At 43.3% G+C, this 18,749-nt stretch overlaps 1 protein-coding gene across 1 annotated transcript; it reads right to left on the bottom strand.

Annotated features, from left to right (window-relative positions):
* Nucleotides 1–4,289: 4,289 nt before the first annotated feature.
* Nucleotides 4,290–15,710, bottom strand: PIN4 (peptidylprolyl cis/trans isomerase, NIMA-interacting 4). The gene is made up of 3 exons (XM_030933936.1): nucleotides 15,410–15,710; nucleotides 5,486–5,605; nucleotides 4,290–5,010 (listed from the first exon to the last, which is right to left on the bottom strand). Exons 1-3 carry the CDS (start codon nucleotides 15,509–15,511, stop codon nucleotides 4,852–4,854), a joined length of 381 nt encoding a protein of 126 aa, XP_030789796.1. The 5' UTR covers nucleotides 15,512–15,710; the 3' UTR covers nucleotides 4,290–4,851.
* Nucleotides 15,711–18,749: the final 3,039 nt, after the last annotated feature.

Genomic DNA, 18,749 nt, shown 5'->3' with positions numbered 1-18,749 from the left:
TCCACTTTGTTTCACTGATACTGGCAGAAGCCTGTCATTATCAGTCCAGATCTTAAGACATGCTTGTGAACATGCTGTTTCATGCTTTCAGCTTAATACAGGTTGAGCATCCCTAATCCAAAAATGAGGAAACTTTCTGAGTGCTGACATGATGCTACAAGTGAGGAAAGTTCCATACCTGATGTCATGTGACATGTCACAGTCAAAATGAAGGTGTATAACACACTGTTTACTCAGCATCCCCAAGGGAAAAGAGATTCTGTAAGCCCCCTTCAGCTACTATATATCCTTTCCACACAGGCCCAGATTCTCCCATGCAAGCCTGCCTTCAAAGGGAAATAAAATGGTTCAACATACACAAACTTTGTTTCAAGCACAAAATCATTAAAAGTAATTATAAAATTACCTTCAGACTTAGTATTTAATGTGTATATGAAACATAAATGGATTTCCTGTTTAGACTTGGATCCCATCTCCAAAATATGTCATTATGTATATGGAAATACTCCAAAATCCAGAACACTTCTGGTCCCCAGCATTTTGGATAGAGTACTAAACTGGAACAGCAGAAAGCTGAGCTAGGTACCTGGTGCTGGGATTCTTTATCACTGGTAGCTTGCCCTGGAGTCAATGCTGACCATTTAGCCATTCTTCATGCACCATTAACTGTGTTCTCCCTTTTGCCAAACCAGGTATCTCATCTATTCTGACACATATTATCACAGTCTATCTTTGGATTGTAGACTGAAAAGGAGTTTGGTTCCCTTGTAGAAAGACAAAGTGCAGTATAGCATTCTGCACTCTGTCACCAGAGAAGTGGACTATCCTTGATGAAGTACTATGTGTTGGGCACTCCACACAGGTTTCTCATTTCAGCCTTACCATACTCCTTTGAGGTGAAGGGAGAGTAGCATTTCCATTTTTCATTTGAGGAAACAAAGGCTCAGTGAGGTCATGACTTCCCCATGGTGACATGGTTGGGGTGAAACTGATTTTTAACCTTGTGTAAATGAATACACTATAATACACTGAGCTGTTTTTACTCACAGCACTTCTGACACCAAATGTGGGGGTTTTCCACATCAAGCAATTCTCCAGTTCTCCAATTCAAAATTGAACTGGTGTCCTACAATTCAGTTTCGACACTACCCAGGGTTAGCATGCTCAGTCCCACCAGACTGCCCTCACTTCAGACGTCAGTTGTAAGTATTCGGTCCCCACGTTACCCACACTTCTGTCTGACTTGGCTACAAATTAGGGGTTCCCGTGACCGCCCCATCCCACCCCCTGGTTTAATAATTTGCTAGAATAGCTTATAAAACTCAGGAAACATTTACTTACTATTACCAGCTTATAAAGACTACAACTCAGGAACAGCCAAACGGAAGAGATGTGTATGGCAAGGTATAGGGGTGGTGCATTAAGCATCCATGCCCTCCAGGCACACCACCCTCCCAACATTTTGATATGTTAATCCAGGGATCTCCAAACTCCATTGTTAGGGTTTTTGAGGTTTCCTTAGGGAGGCATGATTGATAAAATAATTGGCCATGGGTGATTCACTCATCTTCAGCCCCTCTCCCCTCTCCAGAGGTTGCAGTTATGGCTGAATGTTCCCTGTGATCATGCCTAATGTTTCTGGTGACCAGCCCCTGTTCTGAAGCTACTAGCGGCCTCCAGCCACAAGCTATCTCATTAGCATAAAAAAGACACCAGTTGAAATTTCAAGGCTTTCAGGAACTATATGACAGGAACCAGGGACAAAGACCAAATATTTATTTTTATTATATCCCATACATATAAAAGTGACTTAAATTATATGTATATACACACTAATAATCTCATGTGTATTATAAGAAATTACATAAGTTCAAAAGAGAAGCTGAATTTCAGGTTATTGATGGAACAAAATATTGTTCTTATAAAAGCAATTTATTACTATTTTAGGGTAATGTGATTGAATATATATCATTATTTTTGAAATATTGGTGTAACTGTGATTTAGCAATTCACAGTCTGCATCTGAGTTCAGCTTACCATTTCCCTGTGCTTCCCACCGTGATGTGAAGGGAGTGGCTGCGCCCTACATCTTTTTCTGTCCCTTTCACCACACACAAATGTTTGTGAAAATTCAGCTAATAAACTTCTTTCTTCCCTGATGTAGAAAACAAAAAATCCACACAATTTGCCTTCAAGGAAGCTTTAGCGGCCTATAGCCATTTAATCTGAACAGTGAAACGTCTTCAGTCTAGGAATATTTCTCACTGAAAATAGCAACGCTCTTTCTGTTCAAGTGTGTGTGTACTATGACAAATTCTGTTGTCTGGGAAAAAAATACATGCTCATGGTAAACTATTCAAACAGTATCCATGACAGGGATTTTTAAACTGGGGTTCATGGGTAGAAGAAGCCAGTTGTCTGAATTTGGATGGAAAAAAGTTTTATCTTTTCTCTGTCTGGTAACTGAAATATAGCATTTCCCTCCATCATGAATGTGAAGCAGGAAAACAGGGTCTGGAGGCAGGGAACATAAAGCCGATTCACACTAAAGCTATGACAGGAAATATCCTCTCCACAGGGTGTAGGCCAAGTAAATGACTTTGTAACTTCACTTCATCCTTTCCATTTACATAGGGCGTACCCCAAGTAACCAATGGAATCCTCTAGGGGGTATTTAAACTCCCCAAAATTCTGTAACAGGGTCTTTTGAGCTCCTATGCTGTGGAGTGTAGTTTCGTTTTCAATAAATCCCTTTGTCCCTTCCTTGCTTTGTGCGTTTTGTCCTTTGTTCAAGATGCCAAGAACCTGGACATCCTCCACTGTTAACAAATGTAGCCATAAACTACAGAAGTATTAGCAGTACGTGTTACGTCACCAGTAGAAATCACATAGACTTCGGGGTTATTGCAGATATCTCAAAATGCCATTGATATTCATTACTGCAAAGTCACAGTGCTGTTTAGACCTACTACCAGGTATTAATATATTAATAAAGAGGCACACACACATATTACAAACGTTTTTTTCTGAGACGAGGTCTTACTCTGTCACCCAGGTGGGAGTGCTGTGGCACAATCTTGATTCACTGCAACCTCCGCCTCCTGGGCTCAAGCAATCCTCCCACCTCAGCTCTACCTGCCCCTGCCAGGAGTAGCTGGGACTATAGGTGTGCGCCACCATCACGCCTAACTAATTTTTCGTATTTTTGGTAGAGACGGGGTTTTGCCATGTTCCTCAGGCTGGTCTCGAACAAGACCCCATGTCAGTAAATCATTTAAAAAAAAAAAAATCGATAACGTAGTTTCAGCTTTAAATTTTTTTTTTTAGACATGGGGTCTCACTGTGTTGGTCAGGCTACAGTGCAGTGGATATTCAAAGGTGCAATCCCACTACTAATCAGCACAAGAGTTTTGACCTGCTCAGTTTCCAACCTGGGTCAGTTCACCCCTTTGTAGGCAACCTGCTGGTCTTTCAATCCCAGGAGGACACCAAGTTTTTCTTTCTTTCTTTTTTCTTTTTTAAGAGGCAGGGCCTCTGTTGCCCAGGCTGAAGTCTGAAGTGCAGTGGGCATGGTCATAGCTCACTGCAGCCTCGAATTCTGAGGCTCAAGTGATCCTCCCACCTTGGCCTCCTAAAATGCTGGGATTATAGGCATTAGCCACTATACCCAGATGAGGTCACCATATTGATGCTGAACTTAGTGCTGATACCCGATTGGCATATGACACTACAGCCCAGAACTCCTGGGCTCAAGTGATCCCCCTGCCTCAGCCTCCCAAACAGCTAGGTCTACAGGCGCACACCACTGGGCCCAGCCATAGTTTCATCTTACATCTATTTGAACATCTCTGTATACACTGGCATATCTGCTCCGTGGGGAAAATCTCATGGAAGTATAACCTACTGAGGTGCTCAGAAATTCTTCTCAAGTGGGAAAGTCAGGTATCTAAGTAAAGCTGCCATTATATAAATGGGTATAATATCAAATGCAGCTGAGGGAGAGAAAGCAGTGTGTTAATCACTGTTAAGAATCACATAGCTGTGTTGGCAAAGTTTTATTTTTGAAGCAGTATAGTATTTATATTAGTAATCTTTATCCTTTTTTATATGTCATAAATATGGCATTTTACATTTTAAAAATTTAGATGCACAGAACATTGGCCCTGGAAAGGACAGTCCTAACATAACCCATACACTGAAGATGAGGGAATGATGTTTTTATGCTGACATCCCTCCCTTTAACCAGCACTCGGTTAGTCTCATACGAAACAACCCATGGAAGAACTGAGTGCTTTTTTCCTCCAATAAACATTTATTTAAAAAGAAAGGAGTTAACACTGAAAGACTATAACGTGCCGCGTACTATGTTAAGACAGTGGAGCTAGTAATACCTGTCCTGGAAGATCAGAGTTGACTAACATGTAAAACAAATGTTGTCTAGGAACTTATTTTATGATTCTCACACACTAATCCATTTGATGCCCAATATTTTCAGTTGTGTGAATAGGGTGAGTTGATATCTGCTTCCCCTGAAGATGGTTTCTGAATTAATTTATGGGACAGACTGAGAGAGACAGTTCTGGGAGGAAAGGGAATACAAATTAAAGGGAGTCTGCTTGACTTCTCTTTGAGAACGACTGACTAAATACCTACTACAGTTGACATTCACTTAGCCCCACCCTCTCTTACACCTACAAACCCATACTGAGAGCCTTCACAGAATACAAAGAGCATCCAATATCTTTTCTTTTTAAAAATTTTTATATTTCCTTGCCGCTCCAGCTCAAAGGAATACCTAATACCTTTTAAAGAAACAAAATGTATAAAACGTATTCAGTCTTTCATATGATTTTATTTTCTTCCTTCAACCATAATAATATGATATCCAAATTTTGTCTTAACTGGTGGGTCTGTAAACACAGGCTTATCCATCCCACTTACAGGCAAGGCAAATGCTGCTTCTTGAAATGGTCCCACCATGGACCCTCTGGTCATCCAACCCAAGTCGCCCTGAAAAACCCAAAAGATTAAGTGATATCAAGTGGCCCTGAAGAGGGAACAGTTCTACTGTAGCTTGAGAGAATTTCCCAACATTTTGCTAAGGTTATGAGGTATATTCCTAAGAGCAATGCAGGAATAGGCTCAATAAGGACAAATAGGTAGAAGAAGTCTAACTCTAGACTGAACACATAAGTACTCTCAACACTGCTGGACTTTGAAGTTAGCTGTGCAAGTTTGGTCATGCCTAGGTTTTGACGTAGGTGATCCTTATTCTACTATTCACAAGTTGGACATTTCTGCTTTTGAGATCTTTAAACCAAAATATGGCTACAACTAATGGTTGAACAAAGGAATGATCCCTACTTCTGTGTTTCTTCTGTGGAGGATGGAGACTTTTATTTTATCTTATTTTATTTTATTATTTGTCATTTTTACTTTGCTTTCTTACCCTGAGAGAAAATTATAAATAATAAGAGCAACGTACCCCTTGCCTGGCTTTATCTTCACTATACTGTGAGGCCACTTCATTGAATCTCATCCCAGACTTTAACTTTTCCATGGCTTCCATGATTTTGCCATGTTTTTCACATAGAATGTGTCTGACCTGCAAGGAAAAAAGTACATTCATGTAATACTTGGAGACCCAAATGACTCCTTAAAGTACAGCGGTTACAGTTGGATTACCCCCACCAGTTAAAACACACACACACACACACACACACACACACACACACACACACACACACTCACACATTAGTTCATAGCAAGTAAAAATCCTGGAAATTTGCCCAGGACAACAACCACAATCCCATTCCCCGTATTAAAATAATGTCTCAGAGTCCTGATTTAGATCGAAAATAGGCACCTGGCTATGGGAAGCTCCCATCTTTTTTTTTTTTTTTTTTTTTTTTGAGACGGAGTCTTGCCCTGTCACCCAGGCTAGAGTGCAGTGGCGTGATCTTGGCTCACTGCAACCTCCGCCTCCCGGGTTCAAGCAATTCTGTCTCAGCCTCCCGAATAGCTGGGTTTACAGGCATGTGCCATCACACCTGGCTAATTTTTCTATTTTTAGTAGAGGTGGGGGTTTCGCCATGTTGGCCAGGCTGGTCTCGAACTCTTGACCTCGTGATCCGCCTGCCTTGGCCTCCCAAAGTGCTGGGATTACAGGCGTGAGCCACCGCACATGGCCGGGAAGCTCCCATCTTTTACCATATACCTCCATGCTAATAGGAGGAGGAAACATGATACAGGTTGAGAGCTGTGGTTCTGGAATCAAATCCCACCTCTGCTGTATGAACTTAGGCATTATTTATTTATTTATTTATTTAAAGACAGAGTCTCACTCTATCTCCCAGGCTGGAGTGCAGTGGTGTGCTCTCAGCTCACTGTAACCTCTGCCTCCCAAGTTCAAGCAATTCTCTTGCCTCAGCCTCCCGAGTAGCTGGGATTACAGGCATCCATCACAACGCCCAGCTAATTCTTGTATTTTTAGTACAGACGGGGTTTCACCATGTTGGCCAGGCCGGTCTCGAACCCCTGATCTCAAGTGATCTGCCCGCCTCGGCCTCCCAAAGTGCTGGGATTACAGGCATGAGCCACCATGCCCGGCTGAACTTACGCATGTTTTTAAACTCCAAGTGTTTCTCCATTTGTACATCGAGATGCAATGATAACGGGACCTATGTGTTCTGACAGGATTGTGAAGATTGAGATAATGCAGCTACCATTGACCAATGACTATTATTTCATCAGAGTGAGGATGATAAGAAAAACCCTGCTAGAGAGTATTTCTTTTTTCTTTTTTGAGACAGTCTCCCTCTGTCGCCCAGGCTAGAGTTCAGTGGCCCGATCTTGGCTCACTGCAACCTCCACCCATGGGTTCAAGCGATTCTCCTGCCTCAGCCTCCCAAGTAGCTGGGACTATAGGTGGACACCACTACGCCCAGCTAATTTTTTGTATTTTTAGTAGAGATAGGTTTCACTATGTTGACCAGGCTGATCTCAAACTCCTGGCCTCAAGTGATCTGCCCACCTCGGCCTCCCAAAGTGCTGGGATTACAGGCGTGAGCACACCGCGCCTGGCCAGGAAGTATTTCTTACTAAAAGAGATCCAATGTATAAGCCTCCCCACAATTCCACACTTTGAAAAGGAATCACAGGTTGAATATTAAGAACACCCAACCCTACTAAAGTATTCAAATTTGACCTATGTTTACATAAAGCCATGGATTTATAAAAACACTACTATCCTTAAAAATGATTTTGTCAAGATAGTTGTTTGGGAGGATTTCTCATTTCACATTGAAACAGAATCACTTATAGTCATGTGTCACTTAACTACAGGGAAACATTATGAGAAATGAGTTATTAGGCAATTTTGTTGTTGTGCAAACATAACACTGTACTTACACAAACCTAGATGGTACGGCCAGCTACACACCTAGGCTATATGGCATAGCCTATTGCTCCTAGGCTACAAACCTGTACAGCATATGACTATACTGAATACCATAGGCAACTGTAACACAACGGTAAGCATTTGGGCATCTAAACATAGAAAAGGTACAGTAAAAATATAGTATAAAAGATAAAAAATGGTACACTTATATAGGACACTTTACATGAATGGAGCTTGCAGGACTGGAAGTTGCTCTGGGTGAGTCAGTGAGTGGTGAGTGAATATGAAGGCCTAGGACATTACTATACACTACTGTAGACTTTTTTTTTTTTTGAGATGGAGTTTGGCTCTTTTGCCCAGGCTGGAGTGCAATGGTGCGATCTTGGCTCACCGAAATGTCCCCCTCCTTAGCTCAAGTGATTCTCCTGCCTCAGCCTCCTGAGTAGCTTGGATTACAGGCATGTGCCACCATGCCCGGCTGCCAGCTAATTTTTTTTTTTTAGAGTGCAGTGGTGCGATCTCAGCTCACTGCAACCTCCACCTCCCGGGTTCAAGTGATTCTACTGCCTCAGCCTCCCTAGTAGCTGGGATTACAGGCACAAGTCACCACACCTGGATAAGTTTTGTATTTTTAGTAGAGATGGTTTTGCCATATTGGCCAGGCTGGCTTCGAACTCCTGACCTTGGGTGATCCTCTTGCCTTAGCCTCCCAAAGTGCTGGGATTAGAGACATGAGTCACCATACCCAGCCTAATTTTGTATTTTTTGTAGAGACGGGGTTTCACCATGTTGATCAAGCTGGTCTTGAACTCCTGACCTCAGGTGATCCATCCGCCTCAGCCTCCCAAAGTGCTGGGATTACAGGCCTGAGCCACTGCACCCGGCCCCTACTGTAGACTTTATACACACTACACATGTAAGTTACAATTTATAAAACACTTTTCTTTATTCAATATTAAATTAGCCTTAGTTTATTGTATCTTTTCAACTTTATACATTTAAAAAATTTTAAACTTTTTGTCTCTATTTAATAACACTTGGCTTAAAAAACAAGCACACTGTGCAACTGTACAAAAATATTTTCTTCATATCCTTATTCTACAAGCTTTTTTTCTTTTCAAGATGAAGTCTCGCTCTGTCGTCCAAGGTGGAGTGCAGTAGCACGATCTCAGCTCACTGCAACCTCCGCCTCCCAGGTTCAAGCGATTCCTGTGCCTCTCAGCCTCCCGAGTAGCTGGGATTACAAGTGCGTGTCACCACGCCCAGCTAATTTTTGTATCTTTTGTAGAGACAGGGTTTCGCCATGTTGGCTAGGCTGGTCTCAAACTCCTGACCTCAAGTGATCTGCCCGCCTCAGCCTCCCAAAGTGTTGGGATTACAGGCATGAGTCACCACACCTGGCTACTATAAGCTTTTTTGTTTTTTGAGATGGAGTCTTGCTCTGTCCCCCAGGCTGGAGTGCAGTGGCACGATCTCGGCTCACTGCAAGCTCCGCCTCCCGGTTTCATGCCATTCTCCTGCCTCGGCCTCCTGAGTAGCTGGGACTACAGGTGCCCGCCACCACGCCTGGCTAATTTTTTTGTATTTTTTTTAGTAGAGACAGGGTTTCACCGTGTTAGCCAGGATGGTCTCGATCGCTTGACCTTGTGATCCGCCCGCCTCAGCCTCCCAAAGTGCTGGGATTACAGGCATGAGCCACCGTGCCTGGCCACTATAAGCTTTTTTCCATTAAAAAAATTTTTTTTAACTTTTTAAACTTCTTTATTTAAAGACTAAGACACAAATACACACATTAGCTTAGGCCCACACAGGGTCAGGATCATCAGTATCACTGTTTTCCACCTCCGTGTTCTGTCCCAAGGAAAGGTCTTCAGGGACAATAACATGCATGGGACTGTCATCTCCTATGATAATGCCTTCTTCTGGAATACCTCCTGAAGGACCGGCCTGAGGCTGTTTTACAATTTTTTTTTAAGAGACAGCTTCTAGACTGCCTCCTTGTTTCTGCTTCCATACTCACAAAGTGACTGTCTGCTACAATTCCTGGGAAAATGTACACTGCATTCATGGTCACAGATAGGGGACACCATCCACCATTTTATAAATGAATAAATGAGTATTCTAGTTTAGACAGTGCGACAAAGAGTTTTTAATTCCTGTGGGGTCTGCAAGTGTGACCAACCAACTGGCAACAGTGCATCTGTGTCTTGGAGAGCCAAGCTACAGAAAGTTTGGGAGTGATGACTATGGAGGTGGCAGCTGAAGTGTGGAATTCATGAGGTTACCAGGAAGGAGATGAAAATGAGAAGAGGAGAAAAGAAAGCTAAAGATAACCTTAGAGACTATTAATGTTCAAGCAACAAGTAAAGAACTCAAAAAGGAAAATAAAAAGGGGCCGGGCGCAGTGGTTCACACCTATAACCCCAGCACTTCAGGAGGCCAAGGCGGGAGGATCCCTTGAAGCTGGGAGTTTGAGACCAGTCTGAGCAACATAGCAAGACCCCCACCTCTACAAAAACTTTTAAAAAAATTAGCTGGGCATGGTGGTGTACATCTGTAGTCTTAGCTACTCAGGAGGCTGAGGCAGGAGGATCACTTGAGCCCAGGAATTGAAGACTGCAGTGAGCTATGATCATGCCACTGCATGTCACGCACCCCGGCCTGTGTGACAGAGCAAGAACCTGTCTCTTAATAAGAAAAAAGAAAAAGCATAATAAAAAGGAAAGGCCATATAGGTAGGAGAGAAGTGTGTGCTAATAAACCAAGGCAGGAGAGAGTTTCAAGGAGGAAATGATCAACAAGGGTTAAGTGCTGCAGAGACATCAGGTAAGAAGTATAATAAATTGTGCAATGATAAAGCAATGATCTCAGAAAAAGGAGTTTCAGAAGAGTTTAAGTGCAGAAGCCAGAATGCAGCAGGCTGACTGAGGAAACAATGGCAAGTGGGAGGGTAATGTGTAACGTGGGAGACTCTCTCTACTAATTTTGTTTGAAAAGGAGAAAGGGCTCTGGCTAGAGGCAAAAAGCAGAAGACATGTAAATACGAATTTTACGCTGGGCACGGTGGCTCAGGCCTGTAATCCCAGCACTTTGGGAGGCAGAGGCGGGCGGATCACCTGAGGTCGGGAATTGGAGACTAGCCTGGCCAACACGGAGAAATCCCATCTCTCCTAAAACTACAAACAATTAGCTGGGAGTGGTGGCGGATGCCTGTAATCCCAGCTACTCGGGAGGCTGAGGCAGGAGAATCGCTTGAACCTGGGAGGTGGAGGTTGCTGTGAGCCAAGATCGCACCACTGCATTCCAGCCTGGACAACAAGAGTGAGATTCCGTCTCAAAGAAAACAAAACAAAACAAAACAAAAAACAACATGAATTTTAAAGGTCCCTGGGCATATTTTCAGAATGAAGGGAAAGACCCAGGAAAAAAAAACTGGTTGAAGACAGAACAAAAAAGAGGGTAGAGATAAATGAAGGAGCAAGGTTTGGTATTCAGAACACGGTTTGAAAAATTAGCCTTAAAGGAAAAAAGGTAAGGAGATAACTTTGTTGACAGGGGGCTGAAAGCCAGTGAGTTCCTGACGATAGGGCTGGTTTCCACTTTCTTGTTAAAATAATAAAAACATTTAAAAGTTGATGAGTACTTACCTCATCAAATCCTCACACTAACCCGGTGAGACTAGATGAGTGTTTAACCCTGGCAGCATATTAGAATCACCTCCAGAGCTTCTAAAAAATTTTGTTTTTGTTTTTTGAGATGGAGTCTTACTCTGTCACACAGGTTAGAATGCAGTGGCACAATCTCAGCTCACTGCAACCTCCACCTCTCACGTCCAAGCAATTCTCCTGCCTCAGCCTCCCGAGAAGCTGAGATTCCAGGCGCACACCACTATGCCCAACTGATTTTTGTATTTTCAGTAGAGACAAGGTGTCACCATGTTGGCCAGGCTGGTCTTGAACTCCTGACCTCAAGTGATACACCCACCTCGGCCTCCCAAAGTGCTGGGATGACAGGCACGAGCCACAGAGCTCAGCACTTCTAAAAAAGTTATCGAAGTCCAGGCCCCTCTCCCAGAGATTCTGATGCAGTTGGTCTGGGCTGAGACCTAGGCACTGGTATTTTTTTAGGTGAATCTGATGCACATCTAGGGTTGAGAACCATGGAATAAAGTTCTCTGTTGACTGATGGGAGTGGGGTGGTGGATGGCTACAGGTGGGTGGTAAAGGATTGCTGAGCAGCACTGAGGGCCTAGGTAAAGTCAGAGACCAAGTTTTAGTGGTCCCAATCCCCAAGGCTATGAGACTTTCCAGTAGGGCCCAGCAGTTCTGGGGAGTTTTTTGTTTGTTTGTTTGTTTGTTTTTAACTGACTGAACCTCCTTCCCTTCCTCCCTCCCTCTCTCTCTCTTTCTTTCCCTTTTTGAGATGGAGTCTCACTCTGTTGCCTAGGCTGGAGTGCAGTGGGGCGATCATGGCTCACTGCAACCTCTGTCTCCCAGGTTCAAGCAATTCTCCTGCCTCAGCCTCCCGAGTAGCTGGGATTACAGGCGCCCACCACCACACCAGGCTAATTTTTTGTATTTTTAGTCGAGGCGGGGTTTTACCATGTTGGCCAGGCTGATCTTGAACTCCTGACCTCAGGTGATCTGTGCGCCTTGGCCTCCCAAAGTGCCGGGAGTACCGGCGTCAGCCACCGGCTGAATTTTTCTTTCTTAAGTAACTGTTTCAAATTTGAGCCAAGCTACTGAAATAAGTTAATCTATGAGCAAATATAATACTCACATTGGAATTATTAGTAAATATTTTATTTACATACTTAGTAAAAATCAAGTATTAATACTTAAGTTGCCCCAAGGTAGACGTTTTCAAGGAAATCTTTTCTTTTCTTTTCCTTCCTTTCTTTTTTATTGATGCACAGTAGATGTACAATTTCAAGGTAATGCAATAATCTAATACATTCATATAATTGGTAAAGATCAAATCAGTATACTTGGAATATCCATCCCCTTAAATATTTGTCTTTTCTTTATATTAGAACCACTCGAATTCTTCTCTTCTAACTATAGTTCTGATTTTAAGTGCATAGAAAGTAGACCATTGGATTGATCCTGAGTAGCAGGGAGGTGGATGCAGGGAGGTGGTCAAAAGAAAAAGAAACTGGACCTCCTCAATCCAATGATCAAGCCCTTAGGCCTAATTTTGAGTGTGCAGGGGATAGGAAAACAAACATGAAGCCTAGGAGAAAGTGGGGAGATCAGGGTGGGCTCGAGGGCTTGGGGGTCTGCGAGGAGAAGAACAGAGGAACAGGACTGGTGGAGGCAGGAAGGGAAGGGGAAGGAGGGAAGCTGTGGTCAGTGGGTGGGCCTCAGAATCTGCACAGCTTATAGCGACGAAAGGGCAGGGTGTGGGCACAGGGGTGGAGTCTGAAGCAGAATGACAGAATGTGAAAGGAGCTGAACCCTAAAAGGCTGGAGGGTCCTGGGGTCCCTCACCGACTGGCGCCTTCAAAAAACACTTGAAACAACCCAGCTGTCCTTCAACAGGTGAATGGTTCGACATACTACAGATATACATCATGGGATACTGGTTAAATATCATTTATCCAAAATGCTTGGGACCACAGTGTTTCGGATTTGGGAATATTTGCATTATACTTACCAGTTGAGCATCCCTAATCTGAAAATTCGAAATCTGAAATGCTATAATGAGCATTTACTTTGAGTGCCATGTCAGTGCTCAAAAAGTTTCAGATTTTACAGCATTTTGCATTTTGGATTTTTGGATTAGGGATACTCAACTGGTACTGTTTAGCAATACAGAGGAATAAACTATTGATAAACAAAACCACTTGAATGAAATCTCCAGCGAATTATACTGGGTGAATAAAACCAATCCCAAAAGGTTACATACTGTATTATTCCATTCATATAACATTCTTGACATTATAAAGTTACACAAATGGAAAATAGGTAAGTTGCTGCCATGGGTTAAGGGGGCTGAGGTGGGGCAGGAGGGAAGTGGGTCTAGTTATAAAAGGCCAACAGGAGGGATCCTTGTAGTGGTAGGATTATCTGTATCTTGCCTATACCAATGTCAATATCCTGTTTGTGCTATTGTACCATAGTTTTGTCAGGTGTTACCATTGGGAGAAACAAAGGAACACATATTATTTCTTTTTCTTTTTTTCTCTTTTAGACAAGGTCTCATTCTGTTGCCCAGGCTGGAGTGCAGTGGCGTGATCATGACTCACTGACGCCTCGAACTCCCGGGCTCAAACAATCCTCCTACCTCAGCCTCCCAAGTAGCTGGGACTACAGGCACACACCACCATGCCCAGCTAGATGTATTATTTCTTACAACTGCATGCGAATCTATAATTATCTCAAAATTAAAGGTTTTATATAAAAAAAATTTAACTCTAATCTACTTTCTAGTGAATAACGTGCCATTCCTTTCCATATATCTCATGAATGGCCACATTAAACTTATTTTTTTTTCCAGAGAGGGTAAGACGCCTCTTTAAAGCCATATGCACCAGGTGTGGTGGCTCACGCCCCTATAATCGTAACAATTTTGGAGGCTGAGGCAGGAGGATCGTTTGGGGTCACGAGTTCAAGAACAGCCTGGGCAACACAGTGAGACTCCATCTCTACAAAGATAAAAACGACAAAACAAAGTTTTTAAAAAATTAGCTAAAACCGCCGGGCATGGTGGCTCACGCCTGTAATCCCAGCACTTTGGGAGGCCGAGGCGGGCAGATCACCTGAGGTCAAGAGTTCAAGACCAGCCTGGCCAAGATGGTGAAACCGTATCTCTACTAAAAATACAAAAAACTAGCTGGGCGTGGTGGCGGGCACCTATAATCCCAGCTACATGGGAGGCTGAGGCAGGACAATCACTTGAACCTGGGAGGCGGAGGTTGCAGCGAGCCGAGATCGTGCCATTGCACTCCAGCCTGGGCAACAAGAGTGAAACTCCGTCTAAAAAAAAAAAAAAAAAAGTAGCTAAAGCCATATGCAGTGCAACAGTCTCTTAGGTTAGATGCTTATAAAAGCATATAGCCAAAATTACCCTAGAATATCCCTTTATGAAGATGTCATATGGGAGACCAGCATGTCAGCTCTCATTTAAGCCCAGACATAGCCAGACACACTCTACTCTGTAACAATGACCACTTCTTTAGTTGAGCATCAGTTGAAGTAACTGGGTTGTATTTAGGGGCTATGTTTTATGAAAACTTATCTTTGGATACCAGAACCCCACTTCACATGATTGGATGCCCATACAAGAATTCAGGGCAACTACAGAAAAGCAGGTGCATGTCTCTTCTCTTTCTCTCTCTCTCTCTCTCTCTCTCTCTCTCTCTCTCTCTCTCTGGGGCATAAGTTCATTGAAGAGAAGAGTGGGCAGAACAGCCCACACCATTTACATGATCTCTCTGTTTTAGGCTACACATGTATGGCTGCATTTATATGATGCAGTTCTACTGCTAAGCTTATCATACAGCAAGCAAATATATATCTTTACCGAACTGCTCCCAAGTAGCCTGTGATAACAAGGATCATCTCTTACTTTTTATTTATTTATTTATTTTTTTGAGACAGGGTCTCGCTCTGTTGCACAGGATAAGTGCAGTGGCACAATCATGGCTCACTGCAGCCTCGAATTCCCGGGCTCAAGGAATCCTCCTACCTTAGCCTCCTGAGTAGCTAGGGCCACAGGTGTGCACCACCACATCTGGCCAATTTTTTTTTTTTTCAGTTACAGGGTCTTGCTATGTTGCCCAGGCTGGTCTCGATCTCCTGGGCTCAAGTGATCCTCCTGCCTTGGCCTCCCAAAGTGCTGGGATTACAGGTGTGAACCACTGCACCCAGCTCCAATTTTGTGTTATTTTGATTTTATACCAGTGTTAGGCTGGCCTGGTAGAATGAGTTAAGCACTCCGTCTTTTATGTGTACTAACACATAAATGGAATTTATATTTAACATGGAAAAAAAGGAACTAGTAACTCACCTTTACTGCATTGCCACCACCTTTGGGACCTTGAGCCTTCTTGTCAGCACTGTCACTCCCAGAGGCTGCTCCCCCTTTAGAGAAGAGATGACAGGTACTCATTTAAACTGCACCTCCATGTTTACGGACAGGTCCAACACACAACGGGAGTGGATACTTCCATCATAACGCCACACTTCAAAAGGGAACTCGGCCAGACACTTTACAACAAGGGTATCCAATCTTTTGGCTTCCCTGGGCCACAATGGAAGAATTATCTTGGGCCACACAAAATACACTAACACTAATGACAGCTGACGAGCTAAAAACAAACAACAAAAAAAAATCACAAAAAAATCTCATAATGTTTTAAGAAAGTTTCCGAATTTGTGTTGGGCTGCATTCAAAGTCGTCCTGGGCCGTATGCAGCCTGTGGGCCATGGGTTGGACAAGCTTGCTTTACAACATCAAGCTAAATTAATCTGACTCATCTTTCTTCAAACAGGAAATCTGTGCCCTATATAAACCCTTCACAGAAAATGGATACACAAATGAGTGTGCTAATAGGTAAATGAAAGCTCCGGAAGCCTGGCCCAGATTCTCTGCATGCAATTTAACACCCTGCCTTCTGAGGGCAGACTCTTAAGTTCTTGTAAGAGTTCTACCAAGTACCACAACTATGTGTTCGAGCATCACAATTCCAGTAAGTAAAATCTCCAAGAATATATTTTTTAAAAAGATCAAATTTCCCACTACCCATTTTTGGCTAAAGAATACACTTTCATGTCCAAATTTCTAGAGTCTACTACATTGCCTATTGATGTCTTCCTAGAACCATTAGCAGCATCTTACATTTTACTAGTATGTCATTTTACTACTATGGTAACTTCTGTGTCAATGGCAGCCTACATACTGCTAGAGGCTGATGTTCCTAATAATTACAGTTGAATTAAGGGTTCAGTTCAATAAACATTTCCTAAACAACTACTGAGTTCCAGGCACTGGGAGTACAAAGATGAACAAGCCATGTACTTTCCTTCAGAAAACTCATATTCTAGTGAGGAAGACAGATCATTTCAGGAAAATGCAGGAGATGCAGAGATGGTTATGGACAGGGGGCTGTGGAGGCACAGAGGGACCCTGGAGCCAGCCAGGAAGGTTTCCTGGATGAGTAGGAGCTGGTTAGCCATAGAAAGGATGAGGAGACACTCCAGAATGGGGGAAACGACATGGTATGTGTAAGAAATTGTATGGATGAAGCCAAATCTGAGGTGGGAGTGCACTCAGATGAGCCTGCCTGACGGAGGTAGCTGAGGGTCAGGTCATTGAGGCCTTTTGGCCCCATTAAGGAGCTTGGGATTTATCCTAGACGTAATAGGGAGCCATTGAAAAGTTTGAAGCAGGAGTCTCCATCTTGCTTGTCTTAGTATCTCCAAGCCTAGCACAATGCCTGGCACACAAAAGGTGTTTTAATAAATGTTTGATTAAACTGAAATCTCCAAATACTGACTACCAAAACCCTAAGAAAATGTTACTGCCAAAGGAGTGTTATTAAATCAAACTCCTAACTGGGTTTGCTGTAGATCCGCTCTTGAATGATGATGCCTTCCAGTTATCCCATCCTCTTCTCCACTGGATGCTGTCATCTTCTGACTGCCACCTCACTGCCTTTGATTTCCTAAGGACTCTGGCAACAGCTTTGGGCTTCCTCTCCACCCTCACTCCTGCCATTACCTTGAGTGACCTCACCATCTATCTTGAGGAATCTCACAGTTCTAGGTCTCTTTCCCGAATGTCATGCTCTCTACTCCAAGCTACCTGCCCCGGGGGCACACAATGGAACTGTGCCACTCAGAACTAGTTCAGTCTCTGGCTATAACCTCCTGTCCTTCCAGCTTTCTCATGTCTCATTCCCACAATACTGGCTCTTTGACTTCACAGAACCTCCCCCTCGACCCCAGTCCCTTTGTCCTGCTACATTCACCTAGACCACCAGACCTCTTTTCACCTTCCCACTCTGGACCCCATGCTCGTTCATCTGAACTGCATTCCCACTGGCCCTTGTAATTCCCTTGTGTTGCTATCCTCCTATCATAACTGCCTAACAAAACCTCAACCACGGCTTAAGGCTGCACCTAGCTCTTTTCAATCCTATACTATGCCAGTTGCATGGTACTACGTAAATCAGACTGTGAATATTATGTAGTCTACAAATTCATGGCCTTTGATCTTAGTCAGGCTCCTAGCCCTGAGGGCACTTCTTTTACTTTTGTTTCATTCCATCTCCCATTACAATATTCCAGACCTTTATCACTCTCCTCAAGATGCCTACTGAGTCCCTGCCCCTCCATCTCCTTTCCTATGACCTCAAGCATAAGGTGTCCCTGCTCCCCCTAGGTCCTGGATTCCATTTTCTCCTAAATCTCACTCCTCTGTACCTTTACCTCTTTTACTTTACTGGATCCTTCAGCTTCACTCCCAGTTTCCCCATTCCAAAGAAGCAAAGGAAATAAAACTTTCTCTTAATCCTCTGTCCTCTTCTATCTACCATCCCATTTCCATGCTTTTCAATTAAAACTTTCCAAGAAGTCCAAATTACCACTTCCCAGTCAGCTCTATAGTCACTGCAATCTGGCTTTTGTTTCACTGAAACCACTTTTACCCAAGACCACCTCTAATTTCCAAATCTGCTGTGCTTGATAGACTATACCCTCTCTTTAAAACAATCTGGTCTCTCCTGCCTCTGGCCACCATTCTGCACTCCCTCTATCTGCCTTTCTCTGCCTGTCCTAGATCACATCCTCTGCTCTCTGCTCTTTTAATTCTATAAACTCACCATGGATAACTGCATACACTCTAATGGGCTCAACTACCATCTATAAGTTAATGACTCCTAAAACTTACATGCGCAGTCTAGACCTCTCCTTCAAACTTCAGACTCAAATATTCAACCACTTCCTGACTACATCTCCACTGAGATGTCCCACAGACACCTCAAAGCCAATCTATCTGAAAGTGAATTCATCAGTCTCATCCCTGCTCCTCATGTATCCTTGATGTTAGCCTGCAGGACCTGCAACAGGTTAGAAATCCAATCCAGAAAACAGAATGATCGTTGATCCTCCCTCACCACCCCTCCCCAACCCAATAAATCACCAAGTCTTGACTATTTCACATCCTAATATTTACAGAATCTTTTCTCTTTTCTCAGTTTCCACAGCCACTCCCTTAGGTCAGTCCACCATCATCTCTCACCAAGACTACCACAACAATCTCCTTACAGGTCTTTCTGATCCTTAACAGTCCTTCTTAGCACCACATATAGCACTCTCCATGATCTGGTTTCTGTTTTCTACGCTCA

Source organism: Rhinopithecus roxellana, chromosome 7, assembly GCF_007565055.1.
Source record: "Rhinopithecus roxellana isolate Shanxi Qingling chromosome 7, ASM756505v1, whole genome shotgun sequence".
In the NCBI taxonomy this organism is placed as follows: domain Eukaryota; kingdom Metazoa; phylum Chordata; class Mammalia; order Primates; family Cercopithecidae; genus Rhinopithecus; species Rhinopithecus roxellana.
The sequence above is the reverse complement of the archived record's forward strand: the minus strand, read 5'-3'. Positions and strand labels throughout refer to the sequence as shown.

Coding starts and splice junctions, on each gene's coding strand:
- PIN4 (XM_030933936.1), bottom strand. CDS start 15,511: ATGAGTACCTGTCATCTCTTCTCTAAAGGGGGAGCAGCCTCTGGGAGT. Junction 5,606..15,409: donor GTGGTGGCAATGCAGTAAAG/GTGAGTTACTAG, acceptor TTTTCCTTGCAG/GTCAGACACATTCTATGTGA. Junction 5,011..5,485: donor AAGATAAAGCCAGGCAAGGG/GTACGTTGCTCT, acceptor TGGGTTTTTCAG/GGCGACTTGGGTTGGATGAC.